Source organism: Danio rerio, chromosome 16 (assembly GCF_052040795.2).
Source record: "Danio rerio strain M-AB ecotype USA chromosome 16, GRCz13ab, whole genome shotgun sequence".
Classification (NCBI taxonomy): domain Eukaryota; kingdom Metazoa; phylum Chordata; class Actinopteri; order Cypriniformes; family Danionidae; genus Danio; species Danio rerio.
The window spans coordinates 12895591-12921398 of record NC_141036.1 but is presented as its reverse complement, the minus strand read 5'-3'; the positions used below and the strand labels follow the sequence as shown (position 1 = coordinate 12921398).

Sequence of the window (25808 nt, the reverse complement as noted above, 5' to 3'; positions counted from 1 at the left end):
TTTCAATAAGTATCAATTGTTGATTGTAGACAAAGAAATCACATGTTGTGTGATAGGTTTGCCCTGCGCAAGGATTTCTGGGTAATGTAGTTTAGCCCGTACGTCATAGTTTGGTGAGTGTGCGCTTGTAACCGAAAAAAATGTGCAGATCATAGGTGCAGAGACCTACTCAGAAGAAAGGTATCGTACAACACTTTAAGAGTAAATTTGTTCTTTTAAAAATGTGAGCATTCATAACCCTGCAGGCTTAATTTCCATGAAGATAATAGACATTAACAAACAAATGACAAAAAATGAGCAATAAAAATACTTTATTTCTCTCGCAAGGCACACAGTTGAACTAGTTTTTGCATATTTAGTGCACATACATAAGGCAAATTTCAATTTGATGTCGACACATACCAAAACAGAGATGATGATTGATGTGGAGTAGTATAAAAGTACAAACCATGACAGAAGACTTGCTTCTGAATAGCGAAAAATAAATAATTTGAACATAATAACAATTATTATATTAATAATAACCATAATAATATTATAAATAAATAGTAAATACTGTATCAAAATCCTAAAAAGTGGGAGGGAAAGAAAAAAAAAGTTTATATTGCAACACATCGATAAAGCGCTGGACTTTGTCTTACAGAAAACAATATTATATGTATACACACACGCATTGTATATACCAGTTTACATTCGGGAACATCTATGTACAACTTTACAGTACCAAAGTATCACAATACATAGTATTTTAAGGCGTAGGTTGTCTTTTAGGTTGTTGCTTGAAATAAGGTTTATTAAAGTATGTTCCTGAATCACAGAACTAATAAGTAAAACAATATAAACCCTAATATGCTGTGCAAAAACTACAGACAACAACTTAAAAGAAAGACAAGCAAAAGGTCAGTGCTAGTCCTCGCTCATTCAGCACTGGCATACATTACACTCCCACAATATTGCTACATCTAGTGGCAAAGTATGACAACCTAGGCAACAGTGAGGAGGAAATAAACTGTATCAAATACAATCAGTTGAATAAATGGCACGAAATGAAGCTGTCATACATGTGTTTTGTGTGTGTGCGTGGTACAAAAGAAGCAAATGGATTAAGGAAAATAATAAAGAGAGTACATTTTACTTCTTGCTAATGAAAAGAGTGTTGACGTGTATCGAGAACTCAAATAAATAATATCATCAAATAAATAACTAGTCAATAAATAAATAAATACATAAATAACAAATAGTTCTGAAAAAATTAATAGTAAAAAAAAAAGAAAGTTAAAAAGAGCGTCAGAAGCAGGATGTCGACTGGAGTGCATGGTCGTTTTCAGATCAGACTCCTTCACTGATCAGGCTTCAAACTCTGACTAAAAATTTAAATCAGCCTGGGATGCCCATCACAACCCACCACAGATAATCCCCCACAAACACATCAAGCAAGGTAGGCTGTTTTGGAATATTTACATCTTTGACACAAACAACAGTGGTGAGACTGATTGCTGTGAATGGGTAGAAGTGAACAAATTGAAATGTTCGACTAGCCGCCTTTCACTGGAATGGGCCGGACTGACGATACGACTCATCTTCAATATATGGAAGCTATTTCCCCACAATTCGAATCGGCCCACTGGGAGATGTCCCGGTGCTTCCTACGACCGGTGCTTCTCTAGAGGTTAATAAAGACCGCGTCCTGCCCAACACTCGAGCGGCCCAGTCACAAAAGAGCGAGAACTGTTCCAGGAGCTCCTGAGAGGTCTGAACCATCTCCCAGTGAAAGGCGGGAATGGGTGGGAGTGAGGGGGAGGGAACTGGGAGTCGGGGAGCCCCTATGTGGTTCATCTGAAATGTAAAGAAAGACAACAACTAATGATTAATGCTCTGGGCACAGATTAATGATAATAGTAATGTTATATTATTGTACAGTTGAAGTCAGAATTATTAGCCCCCCTTTGAATTTTTTGTTCTGTTTTAAATATTTCCCAAATGATGTTTAACAGAGCAAGGGCATTTTCACACTATGTCTATTTGTTTTATTTCAGCTAGAATAAAAGCAGTTTTAAATAAAAAAAAATTAAAAAAGGCATTATTATTAGCCCCTTTAAGCAATTTTTTTCGATAGTCTAGGAACAAATAATCGTTATACAATAACTTGCCTGATCACCCTAACCATCCTAGTTATCCTAATTAACCGAGTTAAGCCTTTAAATGTCACTTTAAGCTATATAGAAGTGTCTTGAAAAATATCTAGTAAAATATTATTTACTGTCATCATGACAAAGATAAAAAAAATCAGTTATTAGAAATGAGTTATTAAAACTTCTGTTTAGAAAATGTGTTGAAAAAAATCTTCTCTCCGTTAAACAGAAATTGGGGGGAAAAATAAACAGGGGGGCTAATAAGTCTGATTGCAACTGTATATCACAATGCATGCTAATTTTGTGACATTTGTGCATATGGTTTGCTGAGAAACTAGTGTTACCTGGCGCTGTAAAGAGTTTACGAGTCCCCCGATGTGGGAGACCATGTCTGTCAGCTTTGGTATGCTGTGCTGCTGCTTGTGTGTTATGTTGTTTAGCCACTCAAAATGGTGCTGGAAGGACTTGAGGTTCGCATGGAGCTGAGAAAGAGTAGGCTTGACCTGCGATGAGAGCAAAAATAACATTAGCAAGAGAATTCTGGAGAAAAGGACATCCATTCTATAAGCTGATGTACAGATAAAATTGACATATGTAGAGATAAAGGCCAAAAAGAATCAACCACCAGTATTTTTATTTTTTTATTTTTTGCGTTGGTGAATTAGTGACTAATTTGTGATGAATTTAAATAATCTCATTGGTCATTATTGTCCAATCTGCTCTTGCCCAGTGACTTGGGCCTTCCTTGTCAGCCTTTTCTAAAAATGAAACATTTTCATATAAATTATATTGTACGAATTCATGTCTTTATTTGCCCAATTATAAAGCAGTTATGTTCTCTCTTGAGATTGGGTTGCAAAGAGCAGCCCATAAATCAGGAGTGACCTAACTCAGTCCTGGAGGGCCAGAGTCCTGCAAAGTTTAGTTCCAACCCCAATCAGACACACCTAGGCTAGCTAATCAAGCTCTTACTAGAAATTCAAAAAAAAATCCATGCAGGCGTGTTAAGGTAAATTGGAGCTAAAATCTGCAGGGCAATGTCCCTCCAGGACAGAGTTTGGGTACCCCTGTCTTAAGTAAAGTTTTTAAATTAAAGCTGTGGTCACACTAGAGTTTGTGTGTGCAAAATTCTGTTGTACGGCGCTGCGAAAAGGGGCTGGATTAAACAAGATGATTAGACATTTAAAAATCGAGCAATTGCTCCATGTTTTAAATTTCTGTTCACATAGGTCATGTTTTGATCCTCAATTGGTCTCACGCAAGCTTGAACTTTGCGTAGCAGTGAACTGCGTAACTTAATGCATTCGCGTGCGTATGAATAAAAGTCTGGGGGCGGGGGAGTCAAGTGTGACCGCAGCTTAATTTCAAGAGAAGCTTGCGATATGTTTGACCACAGCTGGTATCTCATCTGTAATCAGTAATTATCATATCAGATTGATCCATGCCTACTATAAATAGACCAGTTTCAGCCTACTGAAATTTCTTCATTTTTGAGGAATCACCCCTTACACCCCATCTCCTCCTTTTTCTTCTCTACTAGGGGGAGCTCTCGAGACGTACCTGATCTCAGACCCCCTTATGTGCTAAAAGACCTGGTGAGAGCCCTGAGTTCAATTATCTCCAAGCTCAGAGTTCTCTCATGGGACAGCAGGCAAAACCTTCTAATAGCATCAAGCAATATCTAAGTGTGAACTCTTGAAAGTCATCATTAACTCATTCTTCGCTTGTTCAAAACCTGTTCGAGTTTCTTTATTCTGTTGCCAAAATATAAAATTTTTAGGGGAAAATACACTGCCCAGGGGGGCAAATTTTATACTTTGATAGGCTTTTAGTTGAGAATACATAGGCTAGGTTTTGTGTAAAAAATACATTAAGGTTTAGGGTGATGCTAAGGGTCTGATTGCAGCAAGACCCATGTTTAAGGGGGTCCTGCAAATGCTAAACTGACCAAGGGAGAAACTGTTTGTTGAGACTGTACAATTAAGGACAATTTATCCTCATACACACCTCTAGAGTTGCGAAGTCACTGGCTCTGCTGCTGATTGCTGGAAGAGACTTGAACCGGTGATGATTAATCTCTGTACTAAACACCCGGTCTTTCTGCAGAGAAAGGAGAAAAGAGAATAGATGTCAATAAAAACAATGTCAATTGCGCTCTGCACACGTTCTGGATGGAAACGTCATGGCCCTTTCCTCTGGTCACACCTAAGTTCTAGATCCCCAACATTGAACTCAACAATCAAAACACAGTCACAGTTGTCCCACAAATGAAACTGCTGGCATCCACCAGCAGAACCACCACAGAATTACAGGGAACAGCGGTCACCCAGAGTTTCCCGAGCTTTAACTTCTGAACCTAGACAATATAAGTTCGTGACCTGAAGCCACAGGATGTTTTCTAGAGGAAGAATAACAACATATGCAATGACTAAGGAGTTTGAAGTGGAATAGACAACACTGGGCTGCAGGGAAACTCCAGGGTCAGGGCTAAAAAAGGTGCCATGACGTATGGGCTGGTCCGTGCCTGGCTGCATTGTCCTCACCTGGCACTAGAGGGAGACATAAACAATCTCAGGTGTTTCTAAGCTGGCTGTCCAAATCTGTTTTTGTAGGGCCACTGCTGTGCAGAGTTTAGCTCTTAGCCTAATTAAACACACTAATCAAGGTCTTCAGACTTACAACAAGCATATAGGTAAGTACACTCTGCAAGATCTTATCCCTCCAGGAGCGAGATTGGACCCCAGAATCATCACCCTCTAGCGACAGGCCTGGTTAAGAGTGACCCAAACTTGCTCTCGTTGGTGTTTAGACAGTGTGTTACAATATCCGTGGTTCCTAATGTGGCCACCACAAGAATGGAGCAGAGAGTGTTTACAAGTCATCCAAAGGGCTGTTTGTGAACTAATGATACAGTGACAGGTGTAATGTGCTTTTTGTATCTTTGAAGTCCCTTCAGGAGAGGAAAACAACTTCTTCGACCAATCAGATGTCAAAAATAATAGCGTGCTCAAGCCAGCTTTCCGCTGCCACTCTAGCCCTGTTTGGAAGGATGTGTTTTTTCCTCGAATTGTTGTTGTTTTTGTGATCCTCAGCTGTGCTTCCCTCCATTTTCTCTTTTCTTTACACACTGAAGGAAATCTGCTATAGAAGCAATTCATGTATATTTTTAAATTGTTGATGAAAGATGCCGAATTAAATATTTAAGTTTAGCATCAGTCAGTGATGACACAGTTCGCAACATCAGTCTTCATCTTATTGGGACTGTCATCACACACACACACCTTGTTGAGCGTCTCTCATCCAGAGCACTCTCTGATCTCTTTATCTCCTTGGCTGCTTGTCCTGTCCTACCCCACCGCCCCACCCTCACATTTTGGATCATGACCTCACTCGACTGATTCTTGTGCCCTCCCTCCTCCTGTCTTCCTGAATGCAAATACGGGAATGTGATAAATCGGAGTGATTTTTATCAGGACACTTTGCTGTGGAGACCGAAAGCTAAACAAGCAGCCCCACACCTACACAGACCACAACTATTTACAACATGCACACTCTCACCGGCACGCACACACGGTCATACAAACATCGCATGTATACACACTCTCACCACCTCACACAAGTAACAGTAACACATTCTGTACGTAGACGCACACACTAGAGTTTTATAGCTTTCTTGTGGGGACTTTCCGTCGACTCCCATTCTATTTTTCTTTCCTAGCCTTGACCCCTGTAAAGTGGAACTCCATGCAAGAAGAAAAGAAACCAAAATAAATGCTTCATGTCATTGAAAAACTAACAAAATGTTTTTCAAAGTGTGTCGGGCCCTTTTGTCACCAGTGGGGTCTTTGATAGAGTTCTCCGCTGGAACATCTGGTGCACACACACAAGGCGGCAGACGCAAAACACGCTTATATACAAAACACACACACACTCGCAACCAAGCATTATTGCTTTTAATTGAAGCAAGGACTTGGAGAGGTGGCCTCTGATCTTGAATACGTGATAGATTAGCTCAAGACAGGTGATTGTCTGCTTGAAGGAGATGAGTAATCATTCAAATTAGCTCAACCTTGAGCACAGGATTTCCACATACATTGGAATCAAAGACTACGGAGGGTCAAGTGACATTTTAGAGAGGTAGAAATGAAAACCTGACAATGCAAATTCTGCCATTATTTACTCATCCTCATGTCATTCCAAAACTGTATGACCTAATTTCTTCCATTTTTTTTACAACAACATTTCCAAGGATATGTTTTTCCATTTTTTTCCATTTCATCTTAATCTGAAGTTATACAGTTTTGCCACAACATGAACATTAATGTTTAGCTGAACTATAACACCAAGCATACTCCCAACAACTGATCGCACCTCTGCATACTGCAGCAGTACATCTGTTAACATTTTCATTTACAGTGGAACGACACAGAAGGCAGCACTGTACTTTTCACCTTTCTGTGCCACGTGCTTCTCTTATGCTGGTAAACAGGACCTCCAAGTAACCATGGGAACAAGGATCTGTTTATGTTTCCAATGGAGGCCTCGGAGAGGTGAGGGGGGCATTGTGGGTTCAAGACCCTCAAAGTAGGGATCTACATCACATGCGACCACAAAAACCCAACTGAAGCCCACAGCATTTCACTTTGGGATGGGTTGAGTGCTGGATGTGAGCACAAGGCTCATTCTGAGCCACACAAATCGTGTTTACCCCCATCCCGTAGGTTCAGGCTCATTAGGTTGAAAGTTTATGAATGTTACATTGCAAGCTTTGATGAAGTTTGGGATGTCAGCCCTGCTGCTGGGCCTGAATCCAGGGATCTATTTTTTTTTTTTTTAGTCAGATAGAGGCTACAGTAATGAGCCTTATCTGCTCCCACATGGACTCAAAGCTACCGCAATCTGCTATCTCAGCTCTAATATGAGCCAGCTGAATGAAATGCCGATCAGTGGGTGTGTGCGCGCATGTTTGTGTGTGAGCGAAAGCGAGAAAGATAAGCCAATTCCTGTCCACAAATCTTTGCAAGGAGCATTACTTTAGCCCAGCTGTTCAGTGGCTGGCGATCAAGATCAGATCATCATCAACATCTCTGAGTACAGTGTGAACTTCCTCACCAAGCAGATCAACTCACCAATAGATTCCGAGTCAGCGTCAGAAGGAGTTTGGTCTGATTGCTCAGCTTGTCGAAGTCGATCTGGTTCCGCCGGTGATGGACAGGGAACGCAGATGCTAACAAATGTAGTTGAGCCAGCAGCAGCGAGAGAAGCAGCGATGAGGAGGAGTCACCCAGCACTGTGGAGGAGAGCAAATCATTGATGCACAGTCACGCACAACAGTATGTCTGTCAAATAGCCAATGTCACCCCTGGACTGTGTTTCCACATGTCCAAAATCAATAATCTCAGCCAGAGGATGCTTCTTTTATCTTTTGAGGAGAAGGAAATCACTCACTTTTCCATCTCAATTGCATCTCACTTTAGGAAGCAACTCACCAGCAGGCTGCTGTGTGCCCTGAGCGAGTAACACTTGATCCATTATTACTGTCGACATGATAAATGCCTCTCTAATGAACTAACCGCAAGAGCCTCAAGCCATTATCCTGTCAAACTAACTTTATCCATTAACACTTACAACCTGACCAGGTTTCAATCAAAAAGTCCCATGTTTATTATTAACATTAAAGGCTTGTCAGTTCAAGAAGTCTGTAGGGGGATGATTACTAGTAACTCTTAAAAAACAAAGGTTTATTATTGCTAATGAGGGGTCCATAAAGAACCTTTAACATTCATCAAACCATTTTATTACACATGCTTTTTTTTAAACAGTAAAAAAGGTCATTTTAATTAAAATGAAAGTTATTTAAGTAAAAAAAAAATAGCTCTTTTAAGAACTGAACACTAACATGCGTTTTTAAAAACCTGTCTTTTCAGAGGCGAGTGCTCTAATTACAAATGCTTAGATGCTTTAAAGCAACAAGTGTCAACAATGGAAATAATGACTAAATGTAAACAAATATAACAGAGCTACTATATATTAAATTAGACACTTACATTTCATATTTGTCCAAGTCCTTGTTTTAAAAGGTAGACACGTCGCAAATAAATACGCAGAAGAATAAATATTTAAATAAACAAAAGTGTACAAATTAATAAATAAATGAACGTCCAGATGTTGTCACGTGCTCCAGAGTTGGTCTCCCTCTCTCAGTATCCGCGCGAACGGCTCGCGACAGTAGTTTAACAGAGGCAGAGCGTGAGGTGAAATGAATGAATGAATGGCAGAAGTGCAGAATTAGCGAGAACAAGAAAAAAAAGGACCAAAAACTCGACTCTGTCCAGTCCCAATAGCCGTTTAGTTTTAACAAACGCGAATGAGGATGGAAATATACACACGGCGAGGGTCAGAGAGGTGTATAGAGGGAGAGACAGAGAGAGAGAGAGAAGGATGCGAGTCTAATTTTTCGCGAAGTGAAATGTTTAGGCTTGTTTAAAACTTCCTTTATAAAGACGGGGGTATGACACATTCTGAGTCATCAGTTCATTCATAAAAACACTCTCACACACACATGCACAAACAGACACACACACTCTCTCTCTCTCCTCAGAGCGCGCTTCCCGCCCCTCGGCGTCTCCTTTTGCGAGTTTTTGAAAGAAAAAAAAGACATTTCTGTTGTTTTTATTTTTTTCATCCTCTGGCAATATCATTTTCTCTAGGTCTGCCTATCTCTCCTGCTATCTCTCTTCCTCTGCTCCATCCCGCTACGAGATCTATGCCAATCAAATCGTCCATCTCTTTATCTTTTCATCTTCAGATCTCTTCCCTTCTCTCCCTACAAAAGTTTAAAAAGCCCTTTGTTTCTTTTTATATCGGCCAATCTGAGTTTCATAACTTTCCCGGTGTGTCTTTCTCTCAGCCCCGTTATATTAGGAATAAACACACTATTTGCATAATGTAAAGGGAAGCTCCATTGCATGTATTTACCATATACACAAATTCAAACTTGTCCTGAGACAGCAGTCTGTTATTTCCACTCTTTTGCCTCTTTGACGCTCCCCCTTCTTTCTCTCCAGGGTAAAGGAAAGAGTGAGAGAAGGAATAAAAAGAGTAAGGTGTTGCAGAGTAAGGCCTGTACGTGTTGCATAGTAACAGTTATAAGGAACTTGCAGAACATTAGCACTAACCCTTCAAGAGAGACAGACAGAGTTAGAGAGAGAGAGAGGGGGAAGGTTAATTTAGCATATACAGAAAGCAGTGCATGGCACTGGAAACACGGAGTCACATGCAATAAAGCATAGCACAGTGTTTGCAACAGAAGTGGAGAGGAGTTTCCAGACCGGGAGAGAAAGTATGAGGGGTTAATGCGACCTTAAATACACATGCGGCATTAATAGCTGACCTTTCCAGATTCACGAAAAGTGAAGAAAAACTCACTCAGAGGTGTAGAAACGACTTCAAACGTGTGCAAGGGGCACACATGAAGGTATGGGAATGATTATCTAAGCACTGGAGTCTTGGCACAGTAGGTAGTTCATGGGCACTGAGGTTTAATTCCGGCCTGTCCTGATCCTGTCATCCATTTTCTTGTCACTTTAACACCTAGTTTGGAGGTGATGTGTAACAAACTTCTGTAGTCTGTAAAACCTGCATCGTTAAATAATGTAAATCAGTTTTTATTAGGATGCCTTCATAATTGCGAACAGAGACAGTGTCTATCACATCAGATATAAAAAGTTATTTATTTTATGAATTTTCAGCATCATCTTATAGGAAATGAAAAGAATAGACTGGCTTCGCCGATTACCCTAAAACCCTAGATATCGCTTTCATTTCATATCGCTGTCATTGACATACAAGTGAATGCAATGACACCAGTTTTCATGTTTGCTCATGATACATTTGGCATGGTTTTCACCCATAAATAACAAGACGATGACATTGAGTGCAGGGGTAAAGGGTTCAAATAAATTACTATATTAATGAAACTGGCTTTCTTTAATCCTGTTACCATCATTGTTAAAATGTACTCTCAATATGTTGGTATAATATATCAAAAATGTTTGTTATGTTTAAAATTTTAATTCAAGGGGGTTACACTGTAAAAAAAAAAAAGTTAATTGATAGTTTCCTGTTTCCGTTTATTCACACTTTTTAATAACATAATTGGACCTTGATCTCTGCTTTAACACGTATGCTGAAACTTTAACTCTAAAGATTAACAAAGTGACTTTTTGTAACAAGAAAGTGACGCTGACAACAAGGGTGAGGATCCAATTGCAGGGTTTTACTAACAGGATGTTCAGGCAAGCAATGGTCAACACAAGAGCAAACAGATGTATGAGGGCAATCCAGAGTCGTAGTCAGATACACAGGCAAATATTCAGAAGGCAGGCAGTATACAGGAATGATCAAACAAAAAGCAAATGTTCAAAACATGGAAGGCAAGCAAAACGTATTGTAATGTTACTAAACAAATAACAAGACTCAGCCACATTGTGCATGATTGTGCTGTTCTTATAGCCAAAGTAATCAGTCTGAGCAGTTTCAGCTGTGTGAGTGTTTAATCAATGGTGACTTGGAGCAGGTGAGTGTGTGTTGCATGACTGGGATTTGTAGTTCATGTAAATGTGAGTGTTTACCAGCGATCTCTGGTTGTTAGATCGCTGGTGATTGTGACACTGTTATTGGCATTTTAGCCATTTAAAACAATATATTCTATTCTATATACTATCTAGATCTGGCGTTGTCTGTATTTTTAATGTATAATTTACTTATATATTGTTTTGAATGGCTAAAATGCCAATAACAGCGTCACGATCACCAGCAATCTAACAACCACCGTTATTGGCATTTTAGCTATTTAAAACAATATATAAGTAAATTATGCATTAAAAATTACAGACAAAGCCAGATCTAGATAGTATATAGCATCAAATATAATGAAACTATAATAACACTGTAATTTTATCAACCTGATGTCAGAGAATTTGCAGAAGATTCCAAAAATGCCATCTCTATAATCAGATGCTTTCTTAAAGGGTTATTTGTTACTCACACTCAAGTTGTTCCAATCCTCTAAGACCTTTGTTCATCTTTGAAATAAAAAAAGATGTTCTAGGTGAAATCTGAGAGCTCTTTTGAAAGGTATCAAAAATCCTCAAAATAGACCATATGCCTTCAATTGCTTGATTCATCAATTTCTTCTCTTCAGTGTCATTATTAGGCACCCATTAAAGTCTTATGTTTTGTCGGGGTTACACATCACTCTACTACTGCATTATATATATATATATATATATATATATATATATATATATATATATATATATATATATATATATATAGTAGTGGAGTGATGTGTTACCCCGGCAAAACATGAGACTTTAATGGGTGCCTAATAATGACACTGAAGAGAAGAAATTGATGTATCAAGCAATATCTATCTATCTATCTATCTATCTATCTATCTATCTATCTATCTATCTATCTATCTATCTATCTATCTATCTATCTATCTATCTATCTATCTATCTATCTATCTATCTATCCATCCATCCTTCCATCCATCCATCCATCCATCCATCCATCCATCCATCCATCCATCCATCCATCCATATATATATATTCCTGTTGCTTGATACTTTTCTGATTAAACCACTGAAGGCATATACATACATATACATACATATACATATCACTGGCCACTTTATTAGAGACACCCTTCCAACTGCTCATTAATGCAAATTTCTAATCAGCCAATCACATGGCAGCAACTCAATGCATTTAGGCATGTAGACATGGTCAAGACGCAGCTCAAACTGAGCATCGTAATGTGGAAGAAAGGTGATTTAAGTGACTTTGAACATACCATGGTTGTTGGTGCCAGATGAGCTGGTCTGAGTGCTTCAAAAACTGCTGATCTACTGCGAATTTCACACACAACCATCTCTAGGGTTTACAGAGAATGGTCCGAAAAAAAGAAAATATCCAGTGAGCGGCAGTTCTGTGGCTGCAAATGCCTTGTTGATGCCAAAGATCAGAGAAAAATTACCAGACTGGTTCACGCTGATAGAAAGGCAACAGTTACTCAAATAAGCAGTCATGGCAATCGAAGATGCAGAAGAGCATCTCTAAATGCAAAACACATCCAACCTTAAGACAAATGAGCTACAACAGCAGAATACCACACCAGGTGCAACTCCTGTCTAATATGAACAGGAAACTGAGGCTACAGTTCGCACAGGTTCACCAAAATTGGACTCATTTTGGGCCCATTATTACCAACAGAGCATTGTGTCAACGCCACAGCCCACCTGAGTATTGTTGCTGACCATGTCCATCTCTTTATGTCTAAAGTGTACCCATCTTCTGATGGCTAATTCCAGCAGGAAAATGCACCATGTCATAAAATGCCCAAATCATCTCAGACTGATTTCTTGAACCTGACAATGAGTTCACTGTACTCAAATGACCTCCACAGTCACCAGTTCTCAATACAATAGAGCACCTTTGGGATGTGAAGGAATGGGAGATTCGCATCATGGATGTGCAACCGACAAATCTGCAGCAACTGCATGTTGCTATCATGTCAATATGGACCAAAATCTCTAAGGAATATTTCCAGTACCTTGTTGAATCTATGCCACGAAGGATTAAGGCAGTTCTGAAGGCAAAAGGGGCTCCAACTTTGTATAAGTAAGGTGTTCCTAATGAAATGGCCGATGAGTGTAGACTGCTTCGAGGATTTCTTGGAACCTTTCTGGACTTTTAACAACTTGGCACCATTGCTGTCTATGGGGAATGTGAGAGCTCTTAAATTTGACGTGAAATATCTTAATTTGTGTTCAGAAGATCTCAGGGGTTTGGAAAGACATGAGGGTGAGTAATTAATATCATTTTCATATTTGAGTGAACTGACACTTTAACAACTGATTTCTCAGTATTTTCTCAAAATCTGTTTAATGTGTTTAAGAGCATACTTTTTGACTTTTCCTTTTCTCTGATGTACACTCCAAAATGTCTTTGATTTGAAAAATAATTCAGAAATGCAGGCACCAAAGAAGTCATGTATATGTCCATCATAGTCATTGTTTACATAAATTGCAGTTGTAATTTGTTTATTTTTGTATTAAATTAATTAATTTGAACCATACAAAAATAGGTGTGGATACTGAATGCACATACATCCCCTAGTTTTGATGTTTGCAGCACCTTCACTCACTCTAAATAGTTCAAAAGAAGCCCAGTTTCACACACAGCCGTTGATTCCCCCCCCTTTCTCTCTCTCTCTCTCTTGCACAGGGTGTGTGGAGGTAATGCGGTTTGCAGGGTCACTCTCTGGTTTTGTTGGGTCAGCCGTAAAGAAGAAATTGAGGAGAGAGGAAGAGATGGAAGGAAGGGAAATGGATGAGTGTGCAGGAGCGATGGAGGGAGATATTGACACACTCGCTCTTTTAATTTCCCACATCAAAGGCCTGTTTGAAGACACAGCTGGGGAAAGAATAAAAGAAAGAGTGAAGTTAGTCACTCACCGACTCTCTCTGCCTGTGCGCCCCGATGGGGGTCTCTTGGGTGGTTGATGGTGAGTCTGTTTAAGTCCCTAATCCAAAGGGTGTGTGTGTGTGTGTCTGATTATGTGTGTGGGTGTGTTAGCGGGTTACCAATCAGCAGTGATTGCTCTTTTGTATGTGAGTGTGTGGTCCTGACGTTCGACCCGTCACTTCACCGATCGTTGGACGCTGTCCGGTCACAAACCTCAGAGACATTACACACCGACTCCCACACATTCACACACACACACTATCACGGGGGAAGTGAGACACAGGTGGGGAGCAATAAGTGTCCAGACATCCTGGTACCTCATTACTGTAATATCCCCCATTATGAGACACACACACACATTCATTACGTCCACATTCACAAGCTGCCAGACCTCCCCTTCTGAAATACACATACACCGCAGCATGCATTAATACACACACTGTTTCATTGGCCAACGCGCTCACAAGCTCAGAAATGGTTTTTGTTGTCTTTTTTAATGGCTTCCTTTGAAGTGTCAGCACCCTAGGCAAGAGGGCAGAAGCTTAATTGGAACAATTAAGGCACTAATGAATTTCAACAGGTGGTTAAAATGCTGAGTTTAAGAACTACTGTTGGAAAACTGCTGTTTCGTCCTGGGAATGGGCAGCAGGCTTCGTGAGATTGATGGTTAAACTGGGTTAAATTAACAAAAATAATACTTTTTATATAGTAATAGTTCTAACTATTCGGTCAGTGTGTGAACGCTGCATAGTACTATTTTCTTTTAAACCATTTAAGCCCAAAGGCAACTATAGTTGTCGAAGTTCATACTTGCCATTTTCCTTTTTTTTTTTAAAAGGGGTTTTCACCTTTAATTTGGATGGGATCTAGGGATGCTCAAAATAATCGATTAACCGTTTACCGAATGGGTGCATTTGTAACCGATTAATGATATCAGTTAAACGATTACATAAATTTTATTTAATACATTTTTAAAGTTTGGCTATCTAAGGGGCTGATAACAGCGAATGCGCTTTTTTGTGTTGAGAGAGGCATCTTTTGAATGGCGAGGCAGTGGCGCAGTAGGTAGTGCTGTCGCCTCACAGCAAGAAGGTCGCTGGTTCGAACCTCGGCTCAGTTGGTATTTCTGTGAGGAGTTTGCATGTTCTCCCTGCGTTTGCGTGGGGTTTCCCCCACAGCCCAAAGACATGCTGCAGGTGAATTGGGTAGGCTAAATTGTCCGTAGGGTATGAGTGTATGAGGGTGACAGGCCCAGACAACAGGCCGGCATGTGTAAAAAAGTCGTTATCATATAGACAAGTCTAAAAAATGGCTTGTCCAAAGAGCCGACCCCGCAACCATACGGGACTAAGGCCAAAGAAGAAGAAGACATGCTGCTGGTGAATTGGGTAGGCTAAATTGTCCGTAGGGTATGAGTGTATGAGGGTGACCGGCCCAGACGACAGGCCGGCCGGAATGTGTAAAAAAGTCATTATAATATGGACAAGTCTAAAAAATGGCTTGTTCCAAAGAGCCAACCCCGCAACCATACAGGACTAAGGCCAAAGAAGAAGAAGAAGAGGGACATCTTTTGAATGGTTTAACCCTAACCAAAGAGCTTAGAATGACCAAGAGGCGACACTCAATAGAACATTCCATTGCAACAGTAGTGCCCAGAAACAGCCCCGAATTCCACCATTTTGGAGTGAAAGCGATCGGCTGTCCATTGGATCTTACTGTTGTCGCAATGGCAAGCAGCTGCTTTGTTTCTTTCTTTCTTTATTTAAAAAGCGCATTAAAGCCGAGATTCAACCTGAAAAACGACGATACAACACTTACTATCACAATCTTCAGCACTTTCAGTAGTTATTTTACAGACTTATAATATGCTGTTGTGCTATTGGAATTTTCATTCCAAAATGGCCGCCGTTTCCCAAATCGCACTAGAGTGTCGCCTCTTGGTGATTCTATGCTCTTTGCCCTAACCCTAACGGCCGGAATTCTTTGCACGCGGCCAAAGAGCATAGAATCACCAAGAGGTGACACTCTAGTGCGATTTGGGAAACAGCCACTAGATGGCGCAGCAGCCATTTTGTAATGAAAACTACAGTAGAACAACAGCATATTGTAAGTCAGTAAAATGAAATATTACAGTGCTGATGATTGTGACAGCAAGTGTTGTATTGTCATCTTTCAGGTTGTATCTCAGTTTTAATGCACTTTAAAAAAAAAACAAAAAAAAACAAAGCAGCTGCTTGCCATCGCGAAAGCAATAAGATCCAATAGACAGCCACTCGCTTTCACTCCAAAATAACGAAACTCTGGGCTGTTGCTGGACACTGCTGTTGCAATGGAACGTTCTATTGAGTGTCGGCTCTTGGTCATTCTAAGCTCTTTGGCGCGACTCATCCCAGAGCAGTAATGTTTGTGTTGTCAAGACAACTACAGAGAACTTTTAAAGATGTAGGAGAGACTAGTGCTCGTTGTAAGTTATCCAGAGCTGTATTACTTTACAAATCTTGAATATTACAATATTATTAAATATTACAATTGTAAAACATACACAGCAACACTCTTGCACAATCAATACCCAGCCGATTCAGTCATATCCATAAAAACATAAAAAAAGAGCACCGCGCTTCTTTTTTTTCTTGTCAATAAAAAAGGCATTGAGGTGCGTCTCGCGTTTTTGGAACGGAAAAGAGCATTTGCTGTGATCGGTCCCTAAATGTGCAACTGCAACACATACTTGTTAACTCGCGGGATGGTAACATAACCACACATGCCTACAGACATATTTGCCAAAGAAACAAAATGGAAGAAGAATATTGCTGTTTGATACAGATGAGTTAATGCCAAACCAGCACTGATTTTGACCGTCTCCTAGATCTGCGTCATAAACACAACAGATAGGCTGTAGCTTTCAGAATTCATCAAATTAATGCAATATATTTTAACAACAAAACTGTTTACAAAGAGTCAACATATGCGCGTGGTCATTATCTTTTCATCACAGGCAGCACGCGCACTTAAACCGCGAGTTAGAGAGGAAAAAAAGCACAGAAGCGCAAAACCAGACGCTTAAAACATAATCTTTAAAATAATAAGTTTTATTAAAAATGTAAACAAAACAAAAGAACTCGATTGGAAAAAACAGCTTATGCCGGTTCTTAAAAAGGATTCAGTCAGTGTTTTTGTTTTGTAATCTAAATTAGTCATTTAAGTGAAAAAAAAATGTAGTGCAGGCCTATTTTTTTATTCATTTTATTTAGTTTATTCTGTTCTTCTATGCTGTTGGACATACTGCAGGTGCGTGAAGATGCTCTGTTGTTATGTTCTAAAATGTTTGCATAATAAAATAATTTAGTAATTTAAAATGCAATATTTAATGTGTTAGACACAAAATAGACACGTCAGTTTTAATTACATAATAATTGAATATTAATCTGACCTGTTAACTGTTAATATTCGATTAACAAGTGACGGTTGTCGGTTAGCAAAATTAACCAAAATGAGCATCCCTAGATGGGATGGTAAAAGTTACATATAGTAAAAAGGATTTGGAGCAGAGAGAGGGGAAGAGTCGCCAAAGGACCTCGAGCCGGGAATCAAACTCAGGTCGCCATGAGCACTATGGTGCTTAACCACCAAGCTATTGGCACTGACTCCATTTTTCCTTTTATAAGTAATTTTCTCCATATTTAATTTCTCAGTTGCTATGTTTCAATCCAAAAATGTGAACTAACTTTATGCGCACTGGATTATTGCATTAAAAATGTTCGAATAAAGCAGCATTTCCATACAACGAGTCAAAGCAAACAAAATCTTCACTTCCTGATTATATGACCCCCAATTTCAACAGTAAAAACGGAATTTGCTGCGATAAGAGAAGCTGCTTGAATCTTTTCATCATTTAATAAATAACTTATCCTCACACACGCGGAGGTGTTTGAAGGCATGAGAAGTGGAGCAAAGATGTCTTGATTCTGCAGGTAATTAATAATATAATAACACTAATACTGAATTGGTTAAGGCGTTTTAGAACAACCAAAACAACATTTCAGATGTTTTACAATGTGCTCAGCCTGCTGGTTTGTCCATTCGCTCAAGTTTTATCACCGTATGATCTCTTATAACAAAATCACATGACCTTTTTTAATGCAATACTGGAATTTGTACGGTAAAAGTGTTTCCATCGCAGTTTATACACGTCTTTTCTGGTTGAATAAAAGGTTTATCCTAATTAGTTATGCGCATAGGTTTTTATGCAAATATCCAAAATGCACATAAAAATAGGTGGATGGAAACATAGCTAATGACATGCAAGCAAACAACCAAATAAAAGATTTCAAGAAAGAAAAAAGGAATTAATTTACTTCCTGTCACATGAGGCTGTCAACTTCCTACCCCTAATTCCATTCCTTTCCAATAGGGTATATGCAGAAGTAAGTGGAAGAAATTTTAACCTGGGTCAAACGCTTCCGGTGAACTGTATGTCGTTACAAAATGTGGCAAGTTTAAGGTCTGTTTTCTTTAAAAATCAATGATATTCACTGCCTGATAGATATATGATATAAAATGGGTCTCAGAATGTAAAAGAAGCAGTGCATTAAAATATATTTTCCTGTGCCATGCCTTTAAAACATGGACATTTATTTTTCGCAGCTATTTAAATTGAGCTTCTGCGCTAGCCTGCTAATCTTGACGGGTGCGTGCGTGTAAATGGCTTTTCTTGTTTTACGCTTGAATAACTAAATGAACACTAATGTCTATTTAACTGATTATATTTTAATTACATTACAACAGCGATGCTGTAAAAGGAGCCATATAAAGCTGACTGTATGAAATGAACTGTTCACTGGAAGTTTATCAGTATGAGAAGAAACACTAGCTTTTCCTAACTTTTTCATTACAGTAGTTTGCCGGGGAAACTAGTGTGTGTTTCATCACTGTAAGAAATGGACTAGTTTTTTGTGTTTTCATATTCATGTATTTATACTCTATAGATAATTTTCCGGGGGATCATATCAAATGGTTTTCAAAGTTTTAACATAATAAATAAATTTATTGATATGAATTGGGCGTCGCGGTGGCGCAGTGGTTAGCCTGATCGCTTCACAGCAAGAAGGTCACTGCTTTGAGCTCCGGCTGGGTCAGTTGGCATTTCTGTGTGGAGTTTGCATGTTCTCCCCATGTTCGCCTGGGTTTCCTCCATGTGCTCCGGTTTCCCCCACAGTCCAAAAACATGCACTATAAGTCAATGGAATATGCTAAATTAGCCGTAGTGTATGTGTGTGAAAGAGTGTGAATGGGTGTTTTCCTGATTAATAAAGGGACTAAGCCAAAAATAAATAATAATTAATTAATTTTCTTGTCGGCTTAGTCCCTTTATTAATCATGTGTCGCCACAGCAAAATGAACCGCCAACTTATCCAGTATGTTTTACGCAGCTGATGCCCTTCCAGCAGCAACCCATCTCTGGGAAACAACCATACACACTCATTCACAATCACATACTACGGACAATTTAGCCTACCCAATCACCTTAACTGCATGTCTTTGGACTGTGGGGGAAACCGGAGCACCCGAGGAAACCCACGCAAACAAAGGGAGAATATGCGAACTCCTCACAGAGACACCAACTGACCCAGCCAAGGCTCGACAGCACTACCTACTGCGCCACTGCATCGCAAGAAAATGAATGAATGAATTGATCTGTTAAAAACAAATGTTCTTCTCTTATTTAAATTTTACATTTAAGGGTTTTTACAACATATTTTTTCCACCGGCAACTATATTCAAAGAAAACATCAAAACCCAGTACTGGACACAGTACATGAGCTAGTGTATTCTCAGTGTTGGGTTGCAGTAGGAAGAGCATCCACCATGTAAAACATTTGCCATGGTAATTAGTGGATCATTCCACTGTGGCAACCTCTAAATCAGGGACTAAGCCAAATTATCTGTAATTGAGAGGCTTATGGCAAATGTTTTTTTTATTTTTATTATTGATTTTATTTTATTATTTTAAAAACAATACATTTTACAGTTATGTAGTGTACAATTTCATATAATGTAATGTTAGCCAAATTGTAAAAAATATGTTAACAGTTGTCCATAGCTCCAATTTTATGTTTTTTAATAGCATTGTTAAGCCTTGATGTCTGTTTAAACAAGTTAGTTAAAAAGTAAAAAAAAAAATCTATATTTATATATTCATTTAATTTATTGTTTTAGAATAAGCTTATCCTGCTAACCAAGGCTAATTTTTTTATTTATTTGACCAAAAATACAGTACAAATTGTAAATATAAAATAACTATGAAATAACTGTTCAAAAGCAGTTTATAATTTAATATAATAATTTATTCCAGTAATTTTATAGATTAATTTTTTGCTTCATTACTCCAGTCTTCAGTCACCTCAGAAATCACTCTAATATTTATTATTATTATTATTATTAGCATTATTATTATTATTATTATTATTATTATTAATAATAATAATAATAATGGTAATAGTAAAAAAACAATAATAACTGAGTAATAATTTCATTTGAAAATACATAAAGTGAGAAAGCAGTTATTTAAAATTTTAAGAAATATTTAACAATTACATTTTTTTTACATTTAATAAATGGTGCCTTAATAAACAGAATATTTTTCTTTAAAAAAAACTGACCCCAAACTTTTGACTGGTAATATATATATTATGGTCAAAACAACAAAAAGAACACAGCTCTTTTTATATACAATACTTTAAATCAACAACTTTCAAATTACTAAAAAACCAATAACAATCATTTGTAAAAAATTATTTTGTTCTAGTTTATACATTATTCACTTTTTTTCTTATACAAGATCTGTTGTTTAAACAGTACAGATTCAAATAAATGTGGCAATAAATATCGACAATAAAAGTCACACTGGATAAAAGCCTCTGTCAAGATCCTAACTATAAGTAAAATATTACTTTTCCTGTCTGCGTCTCCACTTATTTAGTAACATTTGATAACGTTTTGCATTGCATTCAAAATCATTATCACACTTTTGACTTCCCAAGCCAAAACCTCACAGCAGTTCGCCATCATTTGGTTTTAGTTTAATTTGGCTTTTACTGCCAAACTGCATGTGCAATTACAACCGTTATTTGTGAAAAGTGGAAAACTCCTCAAGGTTTGCTGAATGTTTTAGTTTAACTGTGTGTGTGTGTTGTGGGATGAACAATTATAAGTTTATTAGTCAGTCTTATGGAACAAGTTTCTACCAGTCTAAATAGGTAATGAGCCAATTTGATAAAAATGAGGATGTTTAAAATTACTCAACAGTAAAATAAATCAAACTTTGTTTAATATTACTGTGTTCTCCAGTATTTCAAAACACGGCCTTTAAAGCCATGTAATTATGATTATGTTACGTGCAGGACGGCATATCACTGCCTCAGTCAACACCACGCACACACACACACACACTCTCGCATATCAACAGTTGGCAGGGCAGCAAATATGACACTAAATACCTGCAAAAGCATGATCTGATATAAATGAATAATTTCTCTACCATCCAGCTAAACCCTCGAGGGAATTTCACAACGACAGAGGTGCTGAGAAGGAAACGAGGAGAAAAGTGAGAGCGACTGCTGGAAGATGAATGCGTGTGCCTGTGTGGGAGGATGTATAAATACAGTGGGAAAAAAAGAGATAATTCTTATGACAGGATGTTGTTCGTGTCCTTTGACCCTCACTGACTGCTCCTATTCATTGTACGGTGGAGAAGAAAGAGGTGTGTCCTGACCAACCACGATCTGGCAAGCCCCCTTCACCTTTCCCAGCCCGTGTGCCCCTCGACAGACGTCAGAGAGCAACTGACTGTGTTAATGGCTCCATGGGAAAAGCAAATGGGGAGAGAGAAAGAATGACACACTGCAGGAAGATAATCATTGGGCAATAAAGTGACGTCTCCGAATGAGCCTCTCATAATGCCGCAAACTCAAGCTTGCATGAGCACACGTGCACAGGAAGCCACGCAAACACTGCTTGATTACGCCTCAGCCAGTTGATATTCAGGGAGGAGAAGAATGAAGAGGAGAAGAGTAAACGTGCTCTGTGCGGGTCAATAAGCACACTAGGGATAGTGTAAAAATATCGATTTTCCGATCAATCTTTATTTGATCTTCTTAAAATCACAAGCTCACTGTAGTTATGTGGCGTGTATCAAGATATGGTTTTCACAAAGCACAATACAGCAGAAAAATCTAAGAAAAACAACACTACACCAACCCTATCTTTCATTTAAAAGCTAAAAACATATTTTTCTCCATTATAAAATGGAGAAAAATATGTTAAACAAAGATGTCCTGAATCTTCTACCTGAAGGCAATAATTCAAAATAATTGTACACTATTATCTGATATCATAGCTGTACATCATACATCTTTCCTAAAAAACATAGAATGAATGGAGTGCTTTCAGACTTGCTTTTTACATCAACAAGATCTCCACAGGGTTGCGTACTGTGCTCAATTCTGTATATGTTGTACACAAATGAATGTCTCAGCATTAAGGACAATTGCCATATAGCCATATATACTGATGACCGTTTTTTATCCTTGGTAACAAATACAGATTGTAATGACAGTGATAATCATAATGAGTTTTTTACGTGATGCAAAGCAGCTGAACTACAACTGAACATCTCTAAAACGAAAGAGATGGAAATTGATTTTAGAAAAAAATAGGTGGAATCGGTGTATTTTAATGGAAAACAAGTTGAAAGGGTACAGGGATATACAGTTGAAGTCAGAATTATTAGCCCTCTTGAATTATTAGACCACTTGTTTATTTTTCCCCCAATTTCTTTTTAACAGAGAGCAGATCTTTTCAGCACATTTCTAAATATAATAGTTTTAATAACTCATTTCTAATAATGGATTTATTTTACTTTTACCATCATGACTGTAAATAATATTTGACTTGATATTTTTCAAGACACTTCTAGACAGCTTAAAGCAGTGGTCACCAAACTTGTTCCTGGAGGGCCGGTGCCCTACAGATTTTAGCTCCAACTCTAATCAAACAGACCTGACCAAGCTAATCAAGGTCTTACTAGGTATACTTAAAACATCCAGGCAGGTGTGTTGAGGCAAGTTGGAGCTAAACCCAGCAGGGACACCGGCCCTCCAGGACCAAGATTGCTGACCCCTGGCTTAAAGTGACATTTAAAGGCTTAACTAGGTTAATTAGGTTAACTAGGCAGGTTAGGGTAATTAGGCAAGTTATTGTGTAACGATGGTTTGTTCTGTAGAATATCGAGAAAAAAAAATGTAGCTTAAAGGGGCTAATGATTTTGTCCCTAAAATGGTGTTTAAAAAATTAAAAGCTGCTTTTATTCTAGCCGAAATAAAACAAATAAGACTTTTTCCAGAAGAAAAAATATTATTAGACATACTGTGAACATTTCCTTGCTCTGTTAAACATCATTTGGTAAATATTTAAAAAGGAAGAAAAAAAATCGAAGGGGGCTAATAATTCTGACTTTAACTGTAAGTATCTTGGCACAATCTTTAAAACCACATAAAGCAGGGTTGCGCCCGGTCAGAACCTGGATGGGAGACCACATGGGAAAGCTAGGTTGCTGCTGGAAGTGGTGTTAAAGAGGCCAGCCGGGGTTGCTCAACTTGGGGTCTGTGTGAGTCCTAATGCCCCGGCATATTAATTGGGGACTTTATACTACTCAGTGAGCGCCATCTTTCTGATGAGACGTTAAACCTAGGTCCTGACTCTCTGTGGTCATTAAAAGTCCCTAGGATGTCCTTCGAAAAAGAGTAAAAAAGAGCCAAATTTGCCAACTAGCCATTACCATATCATATTTGGCTTTATCAATCTGTCTCTTCTCCACCAATCAGCTGGTGTGTGGTCTGGCGCAATATGGCTGCAGTCTCGTCATCCATATGGATGCTGCACACTGGTGGAGGATGAGGAGACTTCCCCCTTTGTGTAAAGCGCTTTGAGTGTCTAGAAAAGCGCTGTGTAAATGTAAGGGATTATTACTGACATAATTATTAAAATTGTAGCAGAGCTTAGTAGCTGTTGCTAAGAAAGTACATCAGAGAATGCATGTTCTCAGGAGACTGAACTCTTTTTGTGTAGAAAATAATATACTGATAACTTTTAATACTACCTATATTGAGAGTATATTAACCAGCTTTTATGCTGGTTCTCCACATTTTCCGTTAGAGACAAAATCTCCTTCAAATCTTAGTTAAGACTTGCTCCAAGATTAGTGGTTTGCTTCTGCAGAGTGTAGCAGTTACATGAACGGCAAATGCTAAGGAAAACCTCGAAGTGTAATAGAGGATGATTCCCATCCTCTAAAGCCTTTTTGTTTTGTTTTGTTGCCCTCTGAAAGAAGGTTTAAAAGTTTAGATTTAAGGTTTAAAATAAATGCTTTTCTAACAGATATAAATTCACCTTTGTTCCTGAGACAATAAGGCTTTATAAACTTACTTTTTAGCAAGTTTTACATTTGAAATATATGGATCCTTCCTATGCTATTTTTTAGTACTCTTTATGAAGTTATTATGAAGCATGCTGGATCGTGTTTTTTAATATTGTAAGTGATTTGTGTGTTTGTTGTATCATGGAATGCTACTGCCCTAATTTAATTGCATCTGGTGGGATTAATAAAGTTGTTTAACTTACTTAAACTTAACAAAGAAAGATTTCTTTGGTTTTTGTAATATTTAAGTGATCGAAGTGGGGTTGAAGCAAGAAGGTCGCTGGTTTGAGCCTCGGCTGGGTCAGTTGGCGTTTCTGTGTGGAGTTTGCATGTTCTCTCCGCATTTGCGTGGGTTTACAAAGACATGTGGTACAGGTGAATTGGGTTGGCTAAATTGTTCGTAGTGTATAAGTGTGAATGAGTGTGTATGGATGATTCCCAGAGATGGGTTGCAGATGGAAGGGCATCCGCTGCGTAAAATATATGCTGGAAGAATTGGCAGTTCTTTCCGCTGTGGCCCCCCCAGATTATTAAAGGGACTTAGCCAAAAAGAAAATGAATGAATGTGTGTTACACACTGTCTAGGGATGGTGCACAACATGAAGACAAGACAAAGAAAATATGAAATCTAAATTATACTGGGGTTTGAATTCGGGTGCTGACAAAGCCAAAATAACAAACAAAAATGTCTTTATTTTAAACCTCCACCTTACCTGATCAAAAATGACTACTCTACCTAATACAAAAACAGAGGTCAATAGGTTTTGCAAAATAAAATGGCTTCAAGCTCCTTACTATCGCAATAGTATGTACACTATTTACAAACTATTTGCAGAACAAGCAACCACATTTAAAGGACAATCCAAAAATCAATGTCAACAGGCAAAAAAAGTCAAACACTTTCAAAATACTGTAGGCCAATCAGGAGCCAGCAAGTCAGAAGTGGCCAATTAGATGTTTTCTAGGCAGATCAGAGAGACAGATGAGGCATGACAACAATATGGTTATAACAGTGTGTGAGAATGAGTGTGTATGGGTTGCAGCTGGAAAGTCATCCGCTGCCTAAAACATATGCTGGAATAGTTGGCGGTTCATTCCGCTGTGGCAACCTCTAAGACTAGAGTGTAAGCTGAAGGAAAATGAATGAATAACTGATCGAACACATCACACCAGGTAACAAATTTCTTTAAAAAAACCCTCTTAGGTCGCTAGGTCGAACCTTGGCTCAGTTGGGGATTCTGTGTGGAGTTTGTATGTTCTCCCTGCGTTTGCGTGGGTTTCCTCCGGGTGCTCCGGTTTCCCCTACTGTCCAAAGACATGCAGTACAGGTGAATTGGGTAGGCTAAATTGTCTGTAATGTATGAGTGTGTGTGTGTGTGTGTGTGTGTGTGTGTGTGTGTGTATGTGGATGTTTCCCAGAGATGAGTTGCGGCTGGAAAGGCATCCGCTGCGTAAAAACTTTCTGGATAAGTTGGCGGTTCATTCCGCTGTGGGGACCCCGGATTAATAAAGGGACTAAGCCGACAAAAAAATTAATGACTCTCCTCTTTCAAAGAGACAGTTCAACCTTAAATGATTAACAAATTTGTACTGAGAACATGTATGCCTTCCTGCATATAAATATATAAAAACAGGAAAATAATTACATCAAAATACACTCAAAAAAA

The 25808-nt window shown here is 38.5% G+C and overlaps 1 protein-coding gene and 1 long non-coding RNA gene across 3 annotated transcripts; one reads left to right on the top strand and one right to left on the bottom strand.

Moving 5' to 3' along the window:
- The first annotated feature begins 77 nt into the window (after nucleotides 1-77).
- Nucleotides 78-25801, top strand: LOC141378180 (uncharacterized). 2 transcript variants are annotated; one of them, XR_015511177.1, is made up of 4 exons: nucleotides 78-180; nucleotides 13428-13707; nucleotides 21212-22654; nucleotides 22856-25801. It is a non-coding gene; the product is annotated as an uncharacterized LOC141378180 (long non-coding RNA). The 2 variants fall into 2 exon arrangements; XR_015511178.1 differs by lacking the exon at nucleotides 78-180 and adding an exon at nucleotides 8350-9609.
- il11a (interleukin 11a) lies at nucleotides 568-8603 on the bottom strand. Its single transcript, XM_087286808.1, has 5 exons — nucleotides 8180-8603; nucleotides 7262-7422; nucleotides 4140-4232; nucleotides 2477-2635; nucleotides 568-1836 (listed from the first exon to the last, which is right to left on the bottom strand). The coding sequence occupies exons 1-5, from the start codon at nucleotides 8184-8186 to the stop codon at nucleotides 1597-1599; spliced, it is 660 nt and encodes a 219-aa protein (XP_087142934.1). The 5' UTR covers nucleotides 8187-8603; the 3' UTR covers nucleotides 568-1596.
- Nucleotides 25802-25808: the final 7 nt, after the last annotated feature.

Coding starts and splice junctions, on each gene's coding strand:
- il11a (XM_087286808.1), bottom strand. Junction 2,636..4,139: donor GTGACTTCGCAACTCTAGAG/GTGTGTATGAGG, acceptor CTCTCATCGCAG/GTCAAGCCTACTCTTTCTCA. Junction 1,837..2,476: donor TAAACTCTTTACAGCGCCAG/GTAACACTAGTT, acceptor TTTACATTTCAG/ATGAACCACATAGGGGCTCC.